Here is a 22,592-nt window from a genome sequence, read left to right as displayed (position 1 = left end):
CAAATCTGACTAGCATCCATGAGGACACAGGTTCGATCCTTGGCCTTGCTCAGTGGGTTAAGGATCCAGTGTTGGGTTGTCATGAGCTGTGGTGCAGGTCACAGCTGCATCTCGGATCTGGCATTGCTGTGGCTGTGGCATAGGCCAACAACTACAGCTCCGATCAGACCCCTAACCTGGGAACCTCCATGTGCCACAAGTATGGCCCTAAAAAGCAAAAAAAAAAAAAAAAAAAAAAAAAAAAGGTATCATACTTTAAGTCTCCTGGGACCTTTTTTTCCCTCTACTCAATATAACATCATCAAATTCATCCACTTCAAATGTTTTCATTTTGGTACAATACTTTATTGTATAAGATACTGTGAGAAGACCTCTACTTACTCCTCAGCCCTTCCTAGAGATTCTCCTTATCTAATATGTGAAACCTGTTGCTCAGACTTAGGGTCCTGGAGCCCTGATACATGCTCACTCAGTCTGCTGCTCCTCCCACACTGCTGTTTCCATTGTCCCTTATCTTTCAACTCTTGTTTTCCCAAGCTTGCCAGAGAATGGCAGCAGGTTTCCCTCACCAGCATTCTCTCACTCCCAAAACTTCTAAAATGCTCAATATAAACTTTTCAGTAGCCCTAGGTGTTTGGAACCAAAAGCCAAGACACATCCCACACACCCACATATATCCCTGAAGAGTTGAGCTCTACTGTCTACTTGACAGAATGCATAGAAAGGGTGGGCGAAGAATAGAGGGGAAGGCACCACTAAACCAATAAACCCCTGCCACATGGAACTCCTGGAAAATGACATGGACCTCTATGTGATGGTGACAAATACCGGATGGCAGCTTTTGGTAACTTGCAGAATGTACTGGGGATAATTGTCCCAATAATACTTAGGATGGTTCCCTGGCCACGCTGAGCTGTTGTCAAAGGCTCTCTGTGAACCTTCCTCTGGCTTGGTTAAGCCGTGCACTTGACTTTGTCTTTGTGTCAGGAAAGTAGACCTACTTGGAATGCTGTAGAAGTTATATGTCCCATCTTTGCTTTAGAAAGTCTTGATTGCTTCTGCTGAGGCATCATGTCTTTGGGATGGAGAAAATCAAGAATAGATATTTTGGAGTTCCCGTCGTGGCGCAGTGGTTAACGAATCCAACTAGGAACCATGAGGTTGCGGGTTCGGTCCCTGCCCTTGCTCAGTGGGTTAACCATCCGGTGTTGCCGTGAGCTGTGGTGTAGGTTGCAGATGCAGCTTGGATCCCGAGTTGCTGTGGCTCTGGCGTAGGCCGGCGGCTACAGCTCCGATTCAACCCCTAGCCTGGGAACCTCCATATGCCGCGGGAGCGGCCCAAGAAATAGCAACAACAACAACAAAAAGACAAAAGACAAAAAAAAAAAAAAAAGATATTTTAAGAAAGATCATTCTTTCCATTTCTGTTTCTGACCCTTTATTGTTAGTTTTGGGGTTCCCCCCCTTTGGAGCCCTTCCTAGCAAGGATAAATGTAGCAGTGGCCTTCAAATAAGAACAAAAAAAATCTTCAAATGTTTTAGCCTTTTCACATATGCCGAGGTATCTGGTGCGTAGTTGTACTAGCCCACAAATATTCTCACTTTCTCAATAAATCATTTCTGATGTTCTTTCTTTTAGGTAATAGAGCATGAACACCCAGTAAATAAGATTTCTTTCATTGCCCGTGATGTGACAGACAACCGGGCATTTGGTTATGTGTGTGGAGGAGAAGGCCAGCACCAGTTTTTTGCCATAAAAACAGGGCAACAGGTAAGCTCTCTGCCTTGAGGTATACCTGCTGGGGAACTTGAACATAAGAGCATCTGTCACTCAACTAGAGAGCCTGCTGGAAACAGTTGGATGTAGGAGGACTGAACAGTGCTTCAGAGGATGACTCTCTTTAACTGGTCTAAGGAATCTTTTAAATGTCTTTGTTACCCATGTAGTGTGAGGCACAAGAGTTGTTAGAGTGGACTTTCTTGTAAGGTCATTGCTTTTAGAACGTAGTGAATTATTCCCAGAAATCTTGAAGGGATTTGGAAAATTACCATGATGCTTCTTGTTTTATCTAAATACTTTAGATATCTAGGGGATGTTGGGTATCTTCCGCAAACCAGAAGAGGGTAGTAAGAAGCTTTAAGAGAAAGGAAGAAAACGGTACTAATCAGAATGAATGGGGGACAAAGGGAAGAAAATAGTAAGATTCAAGTACTGATAAAGATGCTTTCTCTTTCTTCAGGCAGAGCCATTAGTCGTTGACCTTAAAGACCTTTTCCAAGTTATCTATAATGTAAAGAAAAAGGAAGAAGAAAAGAAAAAGGCAAGTACTACAGGCTCTCTTCAACTTATGACAATACTCAGGATCATGTCTGGGTGTTCCCACTGTGGCTCAGCAGAAATGAATCCGACTAGTATCCATGAGGTTGTGGGTTGGATCCCTGGCCTCACTCAGTGGGTTAAGGATCCAGCGTTGCCATCAGCTATGGTGTGGGTCGCAGGTGCAGCTCAGATTCTTCGTTGCTGTGGCTATGGCATAGGCTGGCAGCTACAGCTCCAATTTGACCCCTAGCCTGGGAACTTTCATATGCCATGGGCACAGCCCTAAAAAGGAAAAAAAAAAAAAAAAAAAAAAAAAAGCAGATCTGAGCATATGGCCTGTCTGGAGAGTTGGCTTCAATGTGGCTCTTCCAAGTATAGAAAGTAAAGAAATATATTTTCTGTTCTTCCAAACAGGGGAGTGGATGGGTGTTATAGTTAGGCCCTTCTGATTTCTAGTCCCTGACACTTGTCCTTTCTCCCTGCAAACTTCACATTGATTCTAAGGACTATTACAGGAATAACAGGTCCAATAACTCTATTCAAATCCAGTATTGCTATGAAAAAGGGAGGGGAATGTAGGACAGAAATAGTATGCCAAGAGTCTGCTGTCTTGCCCTATGCCTATGAACTCATAAGTATATGTGTTCCTGTCATTTACTAAGGTCATTGAATTTGTGTCCTTCCTTTTCAGATGGAAGAAGCCAACAAAGCAGTAGAGGTAACACAGCATCTTTACTTCTTGCGACTTATGCATGTGTGATGTTACAAGCCCTTTTTTGCCACCTTCCCCAAGCATGCATCCTTCCTGGTTAATTACTGTGTGTTCATGACACCTCTGGTCATGGAAAAATGTGCAGTAGGATGATTAGTGCTGAAATCTTAACTGCTTAGCAAGCCAGTACGCTAGGAAATTAAACTAGGTATGGAAAAGTTGCCAACTAGACCTTTAATATTTGCCATCTTTTCAGAATGGGAGTGAGGCCCTAATGAATCTTGATGACCAGCCTTGCAAACTGAAACTGGTATGTATGTGATTTTTTTTTTAATGATTCTTGCTTACCTGAGCACAGGCTTTACTTCCTAAAGATATTGCTAATGCCAAATCTGTATTGAATTTGTATGAATATCCAATTGTGATAACTCTTTCCCAAAACATGAGCGTAACATTTATGTCAATATACAAAGTAATCTTTTAGTAAACACTTCTGAATCTAATCCAAATACTTTTTTAAAAGTTTGAATGAGATGGATTTGTTTGGGGACATGTCTACACTTCCTGACCTAAATAGTCTAATATCAAATCTGTATTAGTTAAGTGAAAATCCAATTGTGACAGTTATTTTCCTAAATTTTAGTTTAGGAAACAATTACAACAATATACAAAGTAATCATTTTTAATAGACACATCTGAATCTAATCCAAATACTTTTTTAAGGGTGTTGACCAGATGGATTTGTTTGGGGACATGTCTACACCTCCCGACCTAAGTAGTCCAACAGTAAGTGTCTGTTTTTAAATTTGCAATGTAATGGAAATGACATCTATAACTCAAATTGGCAATTAACTGGAAATCTTGAGCATTTCATTGAAACTAGGAAGGTGACTGCTGATTTTTTTCCACATAAAGTGTAAATGGCTACTAGAACAAATTTGTTATCGTAAATCACCATGGGAGCCTATCAGCATTACTTCAGATACATTAATATTGCTTAGAAGTTAAATCTGAGCAACGGGTCAGGCAATGTAGTCCATCTTGGTATTACTTGGGATCAGAAGGAGGAGCTGAATATTAATCCATGGTATAAGCCTACTTGAAGGAAATATGTTTGTTAGATGTCTAACTATATAGACTCCTGGCCTCTTCATTTTTGTTTTCTTTCTGTTTGATTTAGCAGCATAAGCTTGGTGTAAAGTAAGACTTAAAATAAACAAGAGGCTCAGTTATGTTTAACCAAAGCTTGTCTTTGTTAAAGTCACTCATTCTCTACAGGATATTATAGTGTGTCGCGTCTTCTTATGAATTGATCCATAACAACTCGGTGAGAATGGAGCAGTATTTCCCTTTACAGATGAGGAAATGTTGATTCAAAAAGACTGGTTTACTCAACCAAAGGTCCAGTTTCAAGGCTTAAGCCTGAAGCTCAGACCTTCCAAAACAAGCCTCAAGTGAAGTTACTCATGATTTTGGGGGGGGGGGGGTATTTTTGTTTTGTTTTGCTTTTTAGGGCCACACCCGCAGCATATGGAGGTTCCCAGGCTAGGGGTGAAGTTGGAGCTACAGCTGCTGGCCTACACCATAACCTGAGAAATGTAGGATCTGAGCCACATCTTCGACCTACATCACAGCTCACGGCAACGCCAGATCCTTAACCCTCTGAGTGAGGCCAGGGATAGAACCTGCAACCTCGTGGTTTCTAGTCAGATTTGTTTCCGCTGCTTCACGACAGGAACACTCGTAATTTTGAAAGACTTCTTACAGTTTATTTTATTTATTTAACAGTTTCTTGAGTACCTGCTATTAGCAGGACACAGTATTGAGATTCATAATGTCAGTGACATCATGGAGTTTACTGTCTAGCAGGGAGGCTAACCTTAAAACTAATCCCAAAGCCTAACAGTTGATGTCACAAGGTATTTATCTCGTCTAGAGGTTCAGATAATGCCTCTGAGTAAGTGAGTTTCTGGACTTGAATAGAGGGAAATAACTAGACAAAAAGGCAACAGTCTAGAACGATGGGGAGAATGTCTATCTAGGAGTTTCTTCCAACAGCGACTTATCGGGCAAGCCTCTTGACCAAGAGGGTCATCGGAATTAAAGGGACAGCAGATTGAGGGCTGGATAAAAATCTCACTTGCCGGGGTCTCGCAGAGAATGGCAGGCCTGTGAAATTTCACACAAATGCCCAGGCCCGGTGAGATGTGGAGTACCAGGGCATGCAGACACTCTTCTCTGCTCCCAACTGCAAGAGATTCACAGTGCTTAATATAGCGTTTGAGAGGTCCTAAAAACCTGCAATAGAGAAGCCTGTTTAATGTTCTTTCAAGCAGTGAGTCCTAACTCATTTGTCTATAAAACCTTTCATTCTTCATAACGTTTGTTACCATTATAAGGATAAATGTTTTGAAATAGCAGATTAGAAAATCCTAAAAGGCCCATCCTAGATCTGGGCTTTTAGATTCCTAGGCAACTCTGCCCTCTCCTCCATGAGTAGCTTCTTTCCCAAAGTAAATTGATATCTGAATGACCTTTTTCCAAGCATAACTGATTTTCAAACAAGAAGTATATTATGGAGTTCCCTTGTGGTGCAGCAGGTTAGGGATCCAGCACTGTCACTGCAGCGGCTGGGGTTGCTGCTGTGGCACCACTTTGATCTCTGGTTCGGGAATTTCCACATGCTGCAGGTGTGGCCAAAAAGGAAAAAAAGAAACAAACAACGACAAAAAAAAAACAAAAACAAAAACCTGCAAGTAGTATATTGAAATAGATCAAAACACTCAAGCTCTAATGTAGAATTCTACTGGGATAGGCGAGGAAGCACTATTTAATCTCCTTCTGTAGACTTCTAGAAAGTTCTAAAAAAGGAAATGAAAAACAACATGAGTAATCCTGAGTCTCATTTACATTAAATTTCATGCATTCTAAGAATTTTTGGTAAATAGAAATAAAATGCAAGTTTCAATTAAACTAATACTAAATCAGAATGATAAAAATACCATCAAAGTGATGCTATCTGCTGAGTAAAAGAATGCTAGGAGTGCTAATTAGACTTTGCCAGTGTGTTCTTACATACTGACTTCATATTCATAGGTGGCAAAATAGATTTATCTCTACTCAATAAAACCAGCATATTTAAAAATTTTGAAATCTCACCACAGTTGCTCTAGAAGAGATGAAAAGAGGCAGAAATCTGGAGTTCCCGTCATGGCTCAGTGGTAATGAACCCAACTAGTATCCACGAGGATGCAGGTTTGATCCCTGGCCCCTCAGTGGATTAAGGATCTGGCGTTACTGTGAGCTGTGGTGTAGGCTGGCAACTATAGCTCTTATTCAGCCCCTAGCCTGGGAACTTCCATATGCCAAGGGTGCAGCCCTAAAAAGAAAAAAAAAAAAAAAAAAAAAAAAAGGAAGGAAGGAAGGAAGAAAAGAAAAGAGGCAGAAATCTAAATTACCTAGAATTACCTAGACTTTGTTAGTGGTTCCCTGTCCCTTCTGTCCCTCCCCCAACATTTATACAGAACAGCTTTTTGCATTTCAGATAAAGCTCATATTGCAAACTAAGCGGCATCATCTAGAATGCAATTTTTTTAAATCAGAAAACCACTTGAATAATATTTTCCCATATTTCTTGAAAAACCAATTGAAAAAAAAGGAAAACAAAGAACAAAAAGACACGATCCCTAACTTTTTTAAATTCACTATTTAAAAGCATGGCCATTATGAAAAGAACAAAAGATGTGGTTCCCCCATCAAATCTGGTGCGAGGATGAGATGAGGATTCAAAGCATAGTGTGTACATAAGATGCCATGGGTGGGCACAGTGAAGCTGAATAGAAGGGTCGATGGGGAAGTACTTTGTAAAGATTCTGAACTTGAGGAGTTCCCGTCGTGGCGCAGTGGTTAACAAATCCGACTAGGAACCATGAGGTTGCAGGTTCGATCCCTGGCCTTGCTCAGTGAGTTAAGGATCTGGCGTTGCCATGTGCTGTGGTGTAGGTCGCAGATGCAACTCGTGGCTCTGGCATAGGCCTGTGGCTACAGTTCTGATTTGACCCCTAACCTGGGAACCTCCATATGCCACTGGTACGGCCCAAGAAATGGCAAAAAGACAAAAAAAAAGAATCTGTACTTGAATTGGGTCTTTGAAGTATATAGGAAAATAGAGAGTAGTTAGGCTAAAAGTAAATGAGATACCATTGTGGGTCATTTTGAAAGTCTGGCTAATGAAGCTTGTTTTAATATAGGGCAGTGGCCAGAAGCCGCTGAAGGCTTTGAGTAGGGAGGTCCAGGATTTGGTAGGCTGGAATGGTTAGGCAAGGTGAGCTACCTGGAGAAGAACCAGTCTATGGTACTCAGCAATGAAAACCTTGCCTGCCCTGACACCTCCTTGGTTGTCTGTTTGCCCCTCTTATTGGAACCCCTTAAGAGCAGAGACTATATTTCTTTCACATTCATCGAATCCTCATCTCTCAGGAGCTCACATGTCAGCCAAGTGGGTGCAGTGTTTACAGTCCCACAAAGAATTAATGAAATTCTGACCAAGGGGGTGGATGAGGAGTCTTATATCTTTCAGTTGCAGTCTGTGGAGCTCGACTCTTAATCCTGGATTAACAACAAACTCAACCTGAGGAGAGCCTTATACATTTTACTTATAGGGTGGCTATTCAGAAGCCTAACATTGTGGTTCCTGTTTGGTGTCCTCAGAACTTCTTCTCAAGTATTTGAAGGAGAACTCTACCAGCTGTGAACACCCAACTGTTCTAACCCAGAGGTGGCTCATAATAAATGAATAAATATTGCAATCACAAGCTTTCGTAATACGTTTTGTCCTACCTTTTGATTATTAAAGATCCCTCCATTAAGAAGTCTTCCAATCAATTCCTTTGATTTAAAAAAAATTTTTTTAATTACAAGCTGTCTTCTGACAAGTTCTTCTGGTTATAAAGAGAAATTTTGGCTTCTAAAAATTGTGTCTTTATACCAAACAGTAAAGGAAGATGGTAGAATACTAATTAAGTCTGATTTAGGACCTAAATTTAAAAAAAAGAATTATTCTTTTAAAGCCAAGGAGGCCTATTTAGTCTCTCTCTCTTTTTTTAAAAAAACTAGTTTGAGATTTTATGTCCCCTTGAGGTCGTCTTGATCATTGTCCCGATGACCAGAATGTTCAGTAGTCAGCCAAGGACAATGCTAGAAAACTAACTTCCATTTCAGCTAGGTGGTTTTTATTGTTTATATTCTTCTGTAGCTAGCGCAGTTAATTATTTAATTGATCAAAGTCAGTCAGAAGGAAGGTCTGTCAGTATGACATCTATATCCCAGGGTGAATCCTAATTAGTTGTGTCATTGACCTGAATAAAGACACGTCAGGTTTATCAAATTTGCTGCTTTTATGCCGAGAAGGATGTCTTCTCCGATAGCTCAGAATCCAAATAATTTCTTTTTCTTTTTTTTTTTTCTTTTTTTTCTTTTTTTGGCTTTTTAGGGCCGAATGCACGGCATATGGAGGCTCCCACGATAGGGGTCCAATCGGAGCTACAGATGCCAGCCTACACCACAGCCAGAGCAATGCTGGATCCAAGCCACATCTACAGCCTACACCACAGGTCACAGCAACACCAGATCCTTAACCCGCTGAGCAAGGCCAGGGATCAAACCTGCAACCTCATGGTTCCTAGCCAGATTCATTTCCATTGCGCCACAACAGGAATTCCTGAGTCCAAATAATTAACCTACCTGAAAAATGATAGAAAAGGATTAGAATTTGTAGAGTTATGCATTTGCTATGTCCTACAAATTAACTCTTAAACCCTTATCTCCACTTTCTATATAAGGGTTTCCTTATGCATAAATTAAAGATGAGTTAAAAATTACTTGAATGTACCCACTAAGTAGATGAGATTACTGTCACAACACTGGTAACTCTAAGCTGTATTCTGAAAAAAGGCACAAATATGAGAGGTTAATGTGATAGATTCTGTTAGATTATATCAGTATGTTGAGTACCACCTTCTTAGAAGGACATGGACAGAAGGGTATGTCCAGGGGAGAGACTAGGATGATGAAGATTTGAGACTCAATTTGGCAACAGCTTCAAAAAGATCCTTGAGTTTTTAAAGAGGCATACCTAGCAGGCTGTGATGGGAGGGGAAAATCTTTTTTGCCTCCCCTAGAGGAAAGACCAGTTGCAGTGAAATATTTGACCTTAAACGATATTATAACCAGAACTATAAAAGATGAAGACATCAGCCAGGGAATTTGCTCATTTAAAAGAAGGGATGTTACGTGACTCCAGGGGTATAATAGAAGGGACTGTGCATCAGGTAGGAGATTGGGCTAGGCTTCTGAGGTCATTTCTTTCATGCTTAATATAGTTAGATCACCGCTTAGAGTAACATAAAGTCAATTCCCTTGAAGACTTTCAAAGGCATGAATTGCAACAACCACAATTATGAAGTCAGCCAGAATGAAAGGGTGAAGGGGACATGAATAAAGTAAACAACAGCAAGATTTCACTTAATGAAGGGCCAATGAAGTTGAAACTTAATTAAAAGGACCCAGGAGGGGCAGGGAGGACCTATTCTGCATCTAGTAAACAATGCACTTGGAGATCTGTCGGGAAGAGGTAATGGTCAACCTGTAGGACAGAAGTCTAATGGAAATTTTGATAATCCTGGTCTTTCTTATTTAAAGTCACAACGTGGACTAACACTCTTTTTTTTTTCTTTCTTTCCAAATGTGCTAGGAAAGCAAAGATATCCTGTTAGTGGATCTAAACTCTGAAATCGACACCAATCAGAATTCTTTACAAGAAAATCTATTCTTAACAAATGGCATCACCTCCTGTTCTCTTCCTCGACCAAAGCCTCAGGCGTCTTTCTTGCCTGAAAATGCCTTTTCTGCCAATCTCAACTTCTTTCCCACCCCTAATCCTGATCCTTTCCGTGACGATCCTTTTGCACAGCCAGACCAATCGACACCCTCTTCGTCCGATTCTCTCAAATCTTCAGATCAGAAGAAAGAGAATTTGAGTAGCTCGGCCACCCCTCTGAGTAATGGGCCCCTGAACGGGGATGTTGATTACTTTGGGCAGCAATTTGACCAGATCTCTAACCGGACTGGCAAACAGGAAGCGCAGGCAGGCCCGTGGCCCTTATCAAGTCCGCAAACACAGCCAGCAGTGAGAACTCACAATGGGGTGTCTGAAAGAGAACAGAACGGCCTCCATACCAAATCCTCCCCGAACCCTTTTGTGGGAAGCCCTCCCCAAGGACTGCCCGTCCCGAATGGCGTAAAGCAGGACTTGGAAAGCTCTGTCCAGTCCTCACCACATGACTCCATAGCCATTATCCCACCTCCACAAAGTACCAAACCAGGAAGAGGCAGAAGGACTGCTAAGGTGAATTGTCTTCTCCACATATCCATTGGCAGAATGCATGTTCGGTACCAAAGGGTGGTGTGATGCAAGCTCGCTTTCCTGCTGCTATTATAGTTTCCTGTGTGGCTGTAAAATAGAAGGTGGGATAAGGCACATCGTTCTCCAGGAATACTTGCCTCTAATCGGCACCCTTTTTAAGCTTCTCGCTCGGCAGTGTTTGTCACAGCCTGCTTTCCGTTTGCATGTCTTGTCACGTATTATTAACTAAACACGAGTTTTTCCATTTTTAATGCTGCTATGCTTCTGTACCTCTGGTAAGTTTGATCATCGTGTTCTGGGAGGGGAGGGCAAGGGCTCCTGTGATTCCTTGTGTACCTTCCCCATACTAATACACGCCCCACGCCCCCTCATACTGCGTTCACGTCCAAGATGGTGGTGTAAAATTCTTGAGTTTGTCTCCTCTGACTAATGACTGAGTAATCCATTGTCTTAAGAGAAACTTATATGTTTATTATTGCCACTTCCTTCAAAAGCAATTTAAAATGTGGTTTATATAAGTTTCATTTGAAAAAATCTCATTGGAATATGCAAGCTGACCTAATAATGATTAGACTCCTGTATTACCTTCTTGCAGAATGATTTAAATCCAGGAGAAAGACCAAAATATTTAGGCCATGTACTTATAGTTGTCCTTCCTTTCCCAGCTTCACGCTTTCAGCTGATAAGGAGACCAGACAGATTCAAATGTGTAAATGAGCAAAATAGACTTCACTCTGAGAGGCCTCCATTGCATTCACACCAAGACCCAATATTCTGTCTGTTGCCGGGATCTGTGTCTTTTTTTTTTTTTTCCCCCTATCTATTTGGTTTTTGTAGTCATTTATCAAAAAGGGGGAAAAGTTTTTCTTTTGGTGCTCCCAAATTCAGAGCACAGAGTAGGGAAGAGAAAAGAACTGTATTTCTCTGTTACTAAATAACTACTCTGTGTCCCTCTCTGCCTTGTCAGTCTCCAGCAAAAGACTTACTTGCATCAGACATCTTTGCTCCTCCTGTCTCAGAACCTCCAGGCCAGACATCTACAGGACAACCTGCAACCCTACAGACCAACCCTCTGGATCTCTTCAAAACAAGTGTTTCTGCCCCATTGGGGCCCCTTGTGGGTCTAGGTAGGTGTCTAGAGATGCAGTTAGGTTTATCTCTGTTACTTTCACTCGTAAGATGACAATTCAGAGGAAGAAAGCACTTCCTAGCCATAGAGTTTCCTGCGGCATATGATTTGAGCATCCTGGGGAGCTTTTACCTCTGTAACCACCCCCATTTGGTACTCTCCACTTGTTAACTGGAATTTGGCTCCTTGAGTTGGCATGTGAGAAGAAGTCCATTTTCAGTATTCCCCTCACCTGAACCAACTGCTCCTGGCTTACTGAAGACAGTTGTAAGGATTCTGGAACTCAGACCAGCTTCACTAAGGCTGAGAGAGCCTTGGCCATTGTCTCGATTTGAAAAAGTAGCTACATGCATGTCTTCCATGTAATTTGCCATTACTAAATGGAAGCTCTAGCCCCTATGAAACGACTAGCCCTCTTGGAAAGGATATTTACCCCAAGTTAAACCTGAAGCAAGCGTAAGTCTGAACGAAAGTCCCGGGGTTCTGAGCCCAGCTCTATTCCTAGGCATGTGGTGGGTGTGAAACTGAAAAGATATCCTGATCAGTCTCTCTACTGGAGCCTTAGCAACTCCTTGCTAATATTTTGGCCAGTTGAGTCTGTTGCTGGAGTAAAAAGATAAGTATAGAAACTTGAAGTTGAAAAGAACACGGAAACAAGGGAAGAGATGGAATTTTATCAGATACCTACAAAGTGCTACTGCCGTCATTCAAAGATGTGTCATTAGCTCATGTAAGCCACTCTGTGGCAGGACACTGGGGAAAGGCCACTAGGCTGAGGGCTGGTCCTGCCCCTCTTTGCCCGCAGCCTCCACGGTACAGTCTTCAGAATCCTCAACAATAGTCGTTGCCGTCCTGCTGGGGGTTCTCTTTGTTTTTCCACTTCTTGGCATCTCTACAAGCTCCAAATGGACTCCGCCTTGGGAGGGGGTTGAGAGTGGCTATAGATGAAGAGGGACTCTGGGTTCCTGTTTTATAAAATTTGACCAGGGATCTTGGTTTTCTCTGCCTCCTGCAGAGTCGATCATCAGGGCTCTTTGTTCCTGCTGTTTTCCTGCAAAGGAAAATATTTTGGTTCTGTCACATTAAATCTGTTCAATCCTATCTGGAGGATGGTGGCAAGAGAGGGGTAGTTTCCCAACTGCTGAGCGGCTGAAATCCCTTCGGGGGTGAGAAGCCAACTCGTTTCAGGTCTATACTTGCATCTGCACCACCAGGAGACTCTCCCTGAGCCCTTCCTATCCTTGGGGTCTGCCCCTTTCTGTATCTCTTTTTCCTGTACCCCTGAGTGATCTGCATGGTGCTTTCCCTGCAGAAGGGCAGAGAGTCTGCCTGCAGTGCCTGCCACTAGATCACTTCACAGAGCTTTGTAGTCTGATATCAATGCTCTGAAGAATTTTTATAGCCAATATTTAACAAGTCAGACTGAAAATACAGCTGGACCTATAACTGTTAATTTATTCAGACGAAGTGAAGCTTTCTGGCGAGGTGCCCCTGTGGAGGCCTTGGGGTAGACAACTGCAGAATACTGATGAGTCTTCCAGGTTTGGACATAGGACTCAGACTGAGCCCTACAGTATAGCCCCTGTCCACTAGCAGGGATCCTCAGCCAAGCCATGGAAGGTTGTAGGTCTGGCCCAGCTGGGCGACTGTCTCCTTGGAGAACTGGGGGTGGGGAAAGGGCATGGTAGAAAGCTGGGCCTTTGGCTTTGACTGGCTGCCCTGTGTTTTAATCTAGTATCAGGAGATACTAAAAGTAACTTTTCGTACCCACACTTTCTTTTTCCTTACCTTCTGCCTCTACTTTCTACAGTGGGGCCTTGAGGATCTTGAAAACCCAGTGCATGGAATCTGATAGATGTGAAGGAAGGCTGCCCTAAGTATACACCGGGAGTATACACGAAGTATACACTGTTTCATTCCTGGCAATATATTTTTCTCTTTTACTGCCATTCCCATTAATGCCATCTATGACTAAAGCCACACATTTTCCTAAGGGAAGACAAGTCATCCACCACGAAAGATGACAAAACTCTACCCAGTTTGCACAGTTAATTGATGTGAATCATTAGTGAATGACTCTGGCTTCAGTTAATAAAGTTTAAATAATGTGTTTTTAAATGCTAGCCGTAACTTCGTTCAAACTCAACCCACTTCTAGAAGCCTTTATTATAGAATCGAAGAGAATTTTTCCCTTGATTGGTTGTGAAAGAAATACAGGCATACCTCGTTTTATTCCATGCACTTCATTCTATTGTGCTTTGGAGATAGTTTTTTACAATTGAAGGTTTGTGGCAGCCCTCGAGCAAGTCTATCAGCACCATTTTTCCAATAGCATTTGCTCACCTCATGTCTCCCTGTCACAGTTTGCCAATTCCTGCAATATTTCAAACTTTTTAATTATTCTTATATTGATCTGTGACTGATGATCTGTGATGTTACTGTTGCAAAAAGGTTATGACTTACTGAAGGCTCAGATGATGGTTAGCATTTTTTAACAATAAAGTGTTTTTAAATTAAGGTATGTAGATTGTTTTTTGTTTTTTTATTTGTTTTTTGGGAGGGATTCTGTTATTGTTGGGTTTTTTTTTTTTTTTTTTTTTTTTTTTGTCTTTAAGGGCTGCGCCCACGGCATATGGAGGTTCCCAGGCTAGGGTCTAATTGGAGCTGTAGCCACCAGCCTATGCCAGAGCCACAGCAATGCCGGATCTGAGCCTACACCACAGCTCATAGCAATGTCAGATCCTGAACCCACTGGGTGAGGCCAGGGATCGAACCCGAAACCTCATGGTTCCTAGTCGGATTTGTTTCTGCTACGCCACAACAGAAACTCTGTGTACATTGGGTTTTTTTAGACAAAACGCTAGTACACATTTAATAGACTACCATATAGTGTAAAAATAACTTTTATATTCATTGGAAAGCCAAAAAAATTTGTGACTCACTTTATTGCCATATTCCCTTTACGGCAGTGGTTTGGGACCAACCACGCGATATCTTTGAGGTCTGCCTGTATGTATATTCTTGAGTGTAAATGAGGTCTAATTTCTGAATATGTATAATAACTTTTTGAATTAACATTCCAATAAAAAATAGAGTTCTGTTCCTTGATGCAAAGGATACAGAACAGGAGGATAGGGCGCTAGATTTGGAGGTGGTATGCCTGAGTTTTATCTCTAGATATCACAGACTGTGACCTTCCCAATTTTAACAATTAGTATTCTTTTATCTAGTTGCCTTTCCTCAAAAATAAGCATGTTAGTTTAGCAAGATGCCTCTTTCTGATCCACACCACTCTCTGTGAGCACACCTGTGTTCATGGCCAGATAGCTAGTGTTCATGATGACAGAGTTGAATCAAGTAACACCCTGTCTCCAATCCTAAGAAAAATTCAAGATAGAATGTCTTGTTTCATCAGTTCCTGAACACCATTTTCAAAATATTTCTCACTCTGGAAACAAAAACATTCCTAACCAGAGTTTTAAGGCCTTTTCCTACATTGGTTAGAAAACTTTCCTACATAAAGAATGCTCTGCTCCAATCAGCTATACTTCAATAAAACTTAGCAAAGGAAAAAAAAAAGAAAAGAATGTTTTGCTCCAAAGCTCAAAGCAGATAGGTTTTGAGAGCAGAGCATCATTTGTGAATAGGTATGAGGCTGAATTTAGGTTTTCTGTTAGTGGTGATGGTTTAATGGGTCATTAATATACATGGGAGGAGGCAGAAGAGAAAATGTCCTATGTGTTAGAAAAAGATGTGGGGAATGAGCTTCTCAAGAAGACAGGGGCTGGAGTCTCTTGGTGGCCTAGTGGTTAAGATCCAGCATTGTCACTGCTGTGGCCTGGGTCACTGCTATGGTGTGGGTTTAATCCCTGGCCCAGGGGACTTCTGCATGCCTGGGGCATGGCCAAAATAATTTATTAATTAATTATAAATAAATAAATGAATATAGAGCATGTTTAAAAAAGAAGAAGAAGAAGATGGGGCTAACATTGGAGAGACCTGGATTTTAGTGATTTAACTAATTATGAATCAACATGGCAAGGATGCAGGTGCTAGATCTGTTCCCCCATAAAGAGCAGATGCCTGGACACAGCCAGGTAGTTACATTGCAAGAGGATTTCTTGCTTCACTTTATCTCCTCTTCTTCTCTTCCTCTTTTAAATAATCTCTTCTAACTTCTGGCAAAGTTTTGTGAGTGACACATGGCAGGAAGCACTTTTATTTGAAACAGCTCTCCCAGGATAACCAGCCTTTCCTCCATTTTTAAATATAAAAGTCTAAAACTGTCTTGGCATCAACCAAATTTTATCATCCTTTTATGTAACTGTGTCAACCTTGGCAGCATTTAAAAGCAAGGAAACTTTGAAATGGTTTCTTTGGGATGCAAGTGTGTTAAAGCCTTAGACACATGCCTGATAGCTGGTTTCCATAAGACTCTGGACATGAGCCAGTTGCCAAATGAAAAAATTAAATCAATGACTCAAGAGTATCCAATGGGTTATCTTAATTAACTACTTCCTAATCAGCACAGTTTATATGTGTAAATGTATTTACTCAACATATAGGTTCATGCTATTGACAGGCTCTGTTCTGCCTGTTTGAGTTATACCAATGTACTTAGGAGAAGGGCTCATTTTTTTATGACTACGTACTTATGGATTGTATTACCCATCTAATAAGGAAAGTGAAAGGTGTGGTAGAAAGAAAGGGCTTCAAAATGCAAGCAGCATTTAAATGCTCACCACAGCTTAAATAATCTTTAGGGCCATGTCATCTGATAAAATCCATGTCAGCCTCAAGTCTTAATAAAGGTTTGGCAAGTAAATGCGCTCTATAAATGCTCTCAGGAGAGCTGTGCTTTCTGAAACTCAAGAGTGCACTTCACGCTGGTCTCCCGGTAAGTCCTTTCTTCCACTTCCTTCCTTTAGGTGGTGTGCCAGTTATCCCTGCTCAGGCAGGACCATGGAACCCAGCGTCTTTAGTCTTCAGTCAGTCCACTTCAATGGTCACGGGTGCTATGATGGCTGGTCAGCCTTCAGGATTCAGTCAGCCCATTGTCTATACCACAAGCCCAACGGTTCCAGGTTGGAACCAACCTTCATCCTTTGCAGCCTCAACGTCCCCTCCAGCTCCTGTAGTGTGGGGCCCACCGGCATCTGTAGCACCTAATACTTGGTCATCAACCAGCCCTCTGGGAAATCCTTTTCAGAGCAATGTTTTTCCAGCTCCTGCTGTGTCAGCCCAGCCCTCTCCCATGCTGTCCTCTCTCCTGGCCTCTCCACCCCAACCACCTCCCAGAACTGGCCCTCCAAAGGACATCTCCAGCGATGCCTTCGTTGCCTTGGACCCACTTGGGGACAAAGAAGTCAAAGAAGTGAAAGAAATGTTTAAGGACCTCCAGCTGCGGCAGCCACCTACGGTGCCAGCCAGGAAGGGAGAACAGAATTCCTCTGGGACTTCAAGTGCCTTCTCCAGTTATTTCAACAACAAAGTTGGCATTCCTCAGGAGAATGCAGACCATGATGACTTTGACGCTAATCAGCTGTTGAGAAAGATCAATGGTAAGCTCCCTACTTCTCTGTCAGCTGGATCAACAAGTCTTTCACTGTCGTGTGGGCCCGCAGAGTCCCTCAGAAGAACCCTCTTCCAACCCACCAGGAGCCTTACTCTTGCTTTTTTTGTTGTTGTTTATCAGGCATCATGGAGACAACCTTATCGAGTTAACTGTTTACCTTAGCTGTTTCTAGGGGCTGGCCCAATGCTGCCATCTTGTGACAATTCTTTTTTAAAAAAAATTTTATTGTAGTTGATTAACAATGTTCTCTCAGTTTCTGCTGTACAGCAAAGTGATCCAGATATATATATATATATACACTCTTTATCTCATATTATCTTCCATCATGTTCCATCACAAGCAATTGGATATAGTTCCCTGTGGTGTACAGCAGGACCTCATTGCTTATCCACTCCAAATGCAATAGTTTGCATCTACTAGTTTGGACTTAGTAGATACAAACTCTTGTGACGGTTTTTTAAAAGGCTGCCAAGAGCTACTGTAATTCAATGGGTTGTGACACCTGGAGGGCTGTGTGAAAAGGACTGATTTTCATGAGTAGGTATGTATGGACTATACTACTCATCTAACAAGGAAAGCTTAAAAAGTGTAGAAGAAAGAAAGGGCTTTGACATGCAACCAGCATTTGAATGCTAGCTATACTGTATTAGCTGACTAGTCTTCAGAGTGAGTTAATCTCTCGGAGCCTTTTTTTCTGAATTGGCCTCAAGGCTTAATGAAGCTTTGCCGTGTAGGTGCTTTTAAGTGAGGTAATTCTGAAGCTCTGCCACTTCAAATGAATGTGCATGGCTTCCTCTTCCAAGAAGGGATGAATTTGCCTGTAATAATCACCCAGAGTCCCAGGATGTGGTAGTGATTTTTGTTCCACAGATGTCAGTTTCAAAAGTATGGAACTCGATTTCCAAGATAAGCCTGACTGGAGGACTTGTGTACGTATTTGGGGAAAACTTGTCTACTGACTGCTTTTTCACCTTCTAGAACTGCCAAAGCCAGCTCCCAGACAAGGTGCCCTGCCAGTTACCAAATCCGCTGACACTGCATTTGAGAACCCCTTCTCTAAAGATCCTTTCCGTTCATCACAAGCCTCTGTAAGTATCGCCTGCTAGGAGCCATTGTTCCCAAGTACATGCCACATAGAGTTACTGCCCCTTGAACTAACCCTGCTTGTCTCTTTGTCTGTAAAGGACATTTGAATATGATTTACCATTGAGAACCAGCACAGTGTAAACATCAGCTCAAACTGGGGAAAGATTATTTTTGCAGGAACTACTCTCCTGAACTGGAGAAACAAACCTCATATAAAAAGTCCTTTTATCTCACTTAAAAAAAAAAAAAATTGAGCCGAGATACTATCTTTAAAAATCTTTCAGATATTTAAGTTCCTAATTTTCCACCCATGACTATTTAGCTCATAAAAATAGTATTTTATATTTGGGAGAAGGCAAACATAATTCTAAATCTTGGTTTTGATGTAAATAACAAATATGCATCACCAGTCACAAGCAGGCAAACACAAATCTTCATAGACACTTATACCATCTGATTCGTCTATGACCTAAATGATATTTAAAGGAATTTGAGAAGTCAAAATTTTAGGTGTTTTTTTATTGCAATTATAGTTATTGACAAGATGCTTTTATCTCCGTAGATGGCTTCTCCTCAACCCACATCTTCCGATGTATATAGGGACCCGTTTGGAAATCCTTTTGCCTAACTCCTGTAAGTAGATGATCCTATTAAGCTTAGGTTTGGTGGGGAAGGGTGTCACAGAGGGTAAGGGTGAAATTTTAATTTTAGATCTGGGAAGAAGTTAAATCTCTGTAATGTAAAAGTAAAAGACATGGAAATCTATATTTAATTCACTAATGACTAGGCTGGGCATTTATGAATAGGATTCTTATACATATAAAAATCAGTGGTTTACTCATATGCATATGGATTTCTATCATCCTGTGTTTTTGATATTTCACTTCTATAGAGAAGTAAAACTCAGTATAACACATAACAGCCTTCTGGATGTTTGACCTTCGTATTGAAGTGATTGCAAAGCTTCCTAGTAATCACTTGGTTCTCTATAGAAGCTTCAAAATCTGAAGACCTTCTGAAGCCACCAACCAGGTCTGCCAAACAGATAATGATCACAACACATCTGCCTCTCAAATCTATGTGTATTTCTTTGTGAGGGGCCTCAAAATTAGTTTGCCACAGTGTGGTGGTATTAAATCCAAAAGAAGTGACAGCTGCCCATATCTCCTTCAAGAGCAGTCTAAGTTCAGATGAGTCCGCTAGTGGGTTTTGTCCTTGGTGAGTTATTTAACCACTGTAGGTAGAGACCTGGGAAGGGGCAGGAGGGGGTGGGGAGTGGGTGTGTCTTTCTCAACAGTGAGTGGAAACAATTTTATCTAATCTTCAAAGATTGAAGTTAGTGGAGGAGAGGTTTATCTGCATGTTACAGGAGGTAGAGTATAGCTGGAAGGGGCAAACAAGAAGAATGAAAAGAACCCAAACCCACTTTTTTTTCAGTCTTGCCCCCATTCAAGTGAGACTGCTAAACTATGTCTTGATCCATCTAGAATTTAATCATTTTAAAGAGGTGAATATCTGAAATCTGATACCAAAAATGAGATTTGAGTTTATTTGCACCTCACCCCACTTCTGTAATTACAGTGTTTCTTAAAGTGCTTTTCCATAAAACCAATTTCAGAGACCTGAGTGAGGTAACCACAAAGGCAAATTCCTGGACCCCAGCCCAAAGGAATCCCCCTCAGTGCTGAGAAAATGCTTCATTTTTACAAACATCCAGATGATGGCTGATGTTAATCAAGCAGTGGAATATATTGAATATATTGAAGGGCTGGAAGTCTTGCAGACACATTCTTCCCTCTTCTCCAGGGGAGGCATACAGGAACCAATAGAAAGGAATAAACTCCACTAAAAGCCTAGGAGGATTACTTGCACTAAATTGAATTGATGAGAATTCTTTTTGGAGGCCCTTTCTTCTTTAGGTCATGAAGGAAGGATAATTTTGGTTAAGCTACTAAATTTATATTGGGGGTTGGTGGGGAGGAGAACTGTCAGGGGAGAAAATAGCTAACATTATTGAGCACTTGTGTTAATCAGTTCGTTAAGGTTCTACAATCCGTTATCTCATCAAAGCCTCTTGAATCAGTCCCAGGAGATACTGACATTTTGAATAACGACATGATTGAGTACCTTGATCCTCAATCAAAAACTTCTAACCAGGGTTTTTTTTCTTCTCCATACTTCTCTAGGAACTTGGCCTGCTGACTATCCAGAGGAACAAAAAGGTTGGCCTTAGTAGTCAAGGACAAAGCTAATAAGCAGACAAGTCCTGACCTCTGCCCTTGTTCTAGCTTTGACATATTATCTGTTGCCTTATTTCTTGCTGTCTCTTCCACTTGTAGCATGCCTTCTGCTTTCTGTTTAGCTAAGCTGAATCTATGGCTTTAAATAAATTAAGAACCTAAACTCTCTAGCTTAAATGTAAATGAAGTAGTTTCCCTATTTGAACCCTTGCCTATTGTGTCCCTAGAACTTTCTAGAACACTTTGCCATGCACCCTCTGGTTGGGCAACGCAACCACATCAACCCCTCAGATCATACTGTTTTGAATAAATTTTAAAATCCTCATTATTCAAAGTGTTTGGGGGTTCTGTTTCAGAGCATAGAACCTAAAGATTGTAGCAGAACAAGGCACCTTTTTAAAATCTTGCTTCAAACCATCACTTAGAATTCTTAAAGTAAAATGGAAGCAAGTCCAGTTTTTCCTTAGGGACTTTGGAATCTGACACACCTAAGAACCTTTTTAAAGGTATAGCTTGTTTTTGAAGATTATTCTCTTCTCAGGGGCAAGATCTATCTTTCTCCAGCCTTTTGCTGGCTGGAGATGCAAATGAGGGAAAACCCTTTCTCATCTCTCCCCTCCTTTTCCCTCCGATTCTCTTTTCGGTCATTTTTGCTCCTAGGTTCATATAAAATTACCTCTCTTTCACTAACTACGGGGTTTTATGGGGGAAAAAAACAAAAGCAAAGACAAATGATTGACAGATCTGAAGCCTCTACCTTCTCAGTAATCTCTAATCCCAATAACTTGCAAGTGGGCACAACCTTTATCCTCTCTGTGGAATAGGAGGCCATCCTCTTGAGCTGAAGTTCCTCAACAGCAGTTAATGTTGAAGAAAAATTGAACTCAACTCAGCAAGGAAGGAAAGACTGTATTCCGAAGAGCAACACATCACAGAGTTAAATGTGATAGTGCCAAATATATTAGGTGCTTATTTGGGGTCATGCCAGACCTTTCTCAAGTAACTGGAAAATTTTCTTGATGCCATAGTTAGTAGGAAGATAAATGGGGGTGGGGGTAGGATGCTGTAAAACAAGTGTTTGATTTTATCGTCAAAAATCTAATGTCTGCAATATTTTTCTCCTCATAACCTTGGAAACTTTCCCAGTTCATTTTCAGTCCTATTGTTGGCACAGTTCTGAAGGGTATGTTCTTGCCGTAATGAGTTGTGTTTTGTTTTGTCTTATGTCGGGTCTTTTTATGTTGTCTCTTGACCCCTAGTGCTCAGGTTCTTGTGGATATTAATCAGCCACATACAATGTTATCCTTAGATGGAAGAAGAGGGTGACTGCTCAGGTTCTAAACAAGAGGGTGGCCTCTGGAACCTCCTGTGATTAGCCCCAAGTAGTCCAAGCTGAAGTCCTGTTGTTTTCTGTTTATTGGTAATAGCTGATCGTGTATGGCATCAATTTCCACCTGACTTCCTACTCAGTCGTTATCAACACAGACTTGAAAAAATATTTTATATGTCCAAATACCTAAATGTGCTAAACTGGAGGCAGTTATTTCTAGGTAGTTGAATTTTGGAAAGTAGAAAAAGTTTTAAAGTGATGACCAGCCACACAATTGTTTTGTACATACTTTTCTTGTGCACTTTTCTGTATGCAAAGAAAGCTATAAATTTACTCATTTCAATAAATTGGAATGCAGAATCTCATGTGTTACCATCAGTTTATTTGACCTCTGCTTGAGCTGATGTAATAGGCTCAAGGCATAAGAATATACCAGTATAAGGTGACCAAATGCTAGTTGTAATACATTCTGGATTGGCACAAAAATGAAAATGTGGAAATCCGTGAAAGAGAACCACAGGAAAATTACTATCTGATGTCTTTTAAGCCTCTGTTTTCCTCTCTCAGACCTATACATACTGCGTCCCTAGAAGTTTAATGGGAGTCCAGTGGATAAGACCTATGCCAGAACAACCTCAATTATGTCTAGTATAAAAATTCATCAGTGAATTCTTGATTCCTGCCTTTTACCCTTTGTCTACCCTATTCTCTCTTCGGCCCTGTCTAACCTCATCGAAACACAACTGTGTGAGCTGGTCCATGCTGGCGTAGACGACT

The 22,592-nt window shown here is 41.2% G+C and overlaps 1 protein-coding gene across 5 annotated transcripts in view; it reads left to right on the top strand.

Annotated features, from left to right (window-relative positions):
- DAB2 (DAB2, clathrin adaptor protein) overlaps positions 1-22,180 on the top strand; it is a 186,300-nt gene extending 164,120 nt beyond the window's left edge. For 3 of the 5 annotated variants that reach the window (XM_021076650.1, XM_021076651.1, XM_021076649.1), the window contains 11 exons: positions 1,640-1,771; positions 2,241-2,321; positions 3,012-3,038; positions 3,289-3,342; positions 3,756-3,818; positions 9,784-10,437; positions 11,423-11,582; positions 16,513-17,145; positions 18,138-18,247; positions 18,808-18,878; positions 20,432-22,180. In XM_021076650.1, coding sequence (XP_020932309.1) covers positions 1,640-1,771; positions 2,241-2,321; positions 3,012-3,038; positions 3,289-3,342; positions 3,756-3,818; positions 9,784-10,437; positions 11,423-11,582; positions 16,513-17,145; positions 18,138-18,247; positions 18,808-18,873 — 1,980 coding nt within the window. In that variant the 3' untranslated portion in view covers positions 18,874-18,878; positions 20,432-22,180. The remainder of the gene's footprint in view (positions 1-1,639; positions 1,772-2,240; positions 2,322-3,011; positions 3,039-3,288; positions 3,343-3,755; positions 3,819-9,783; positions 10,438-11,422; positions 11,583-16,512; positions 17,146-18,137; positions 18,248-18,807; positions 18,879-20,431) is intronic. The other 2 variants (XM_021076652.1, XM_021076653.1) reach the window with 2 other exon arrangements.

Source organism: Sus scrofa, chromosome 16, assembly GCF_000003025.6.
Source record: "Sus scrofa isolate TJ Tabasco breed Duroc chromosome 16, Sscrofa11.1, whole genome shotgun sequence".
NCBI lineage: Eukaryota > Metazoa > Chordata > Mammalia > Artiodactyla > Suidae > Sus > Sus scrofa.
Note: the sequence above shows the minus strand (reverse complement) of the source record. Positions and strands in the feature narration are given on the sequence as shown.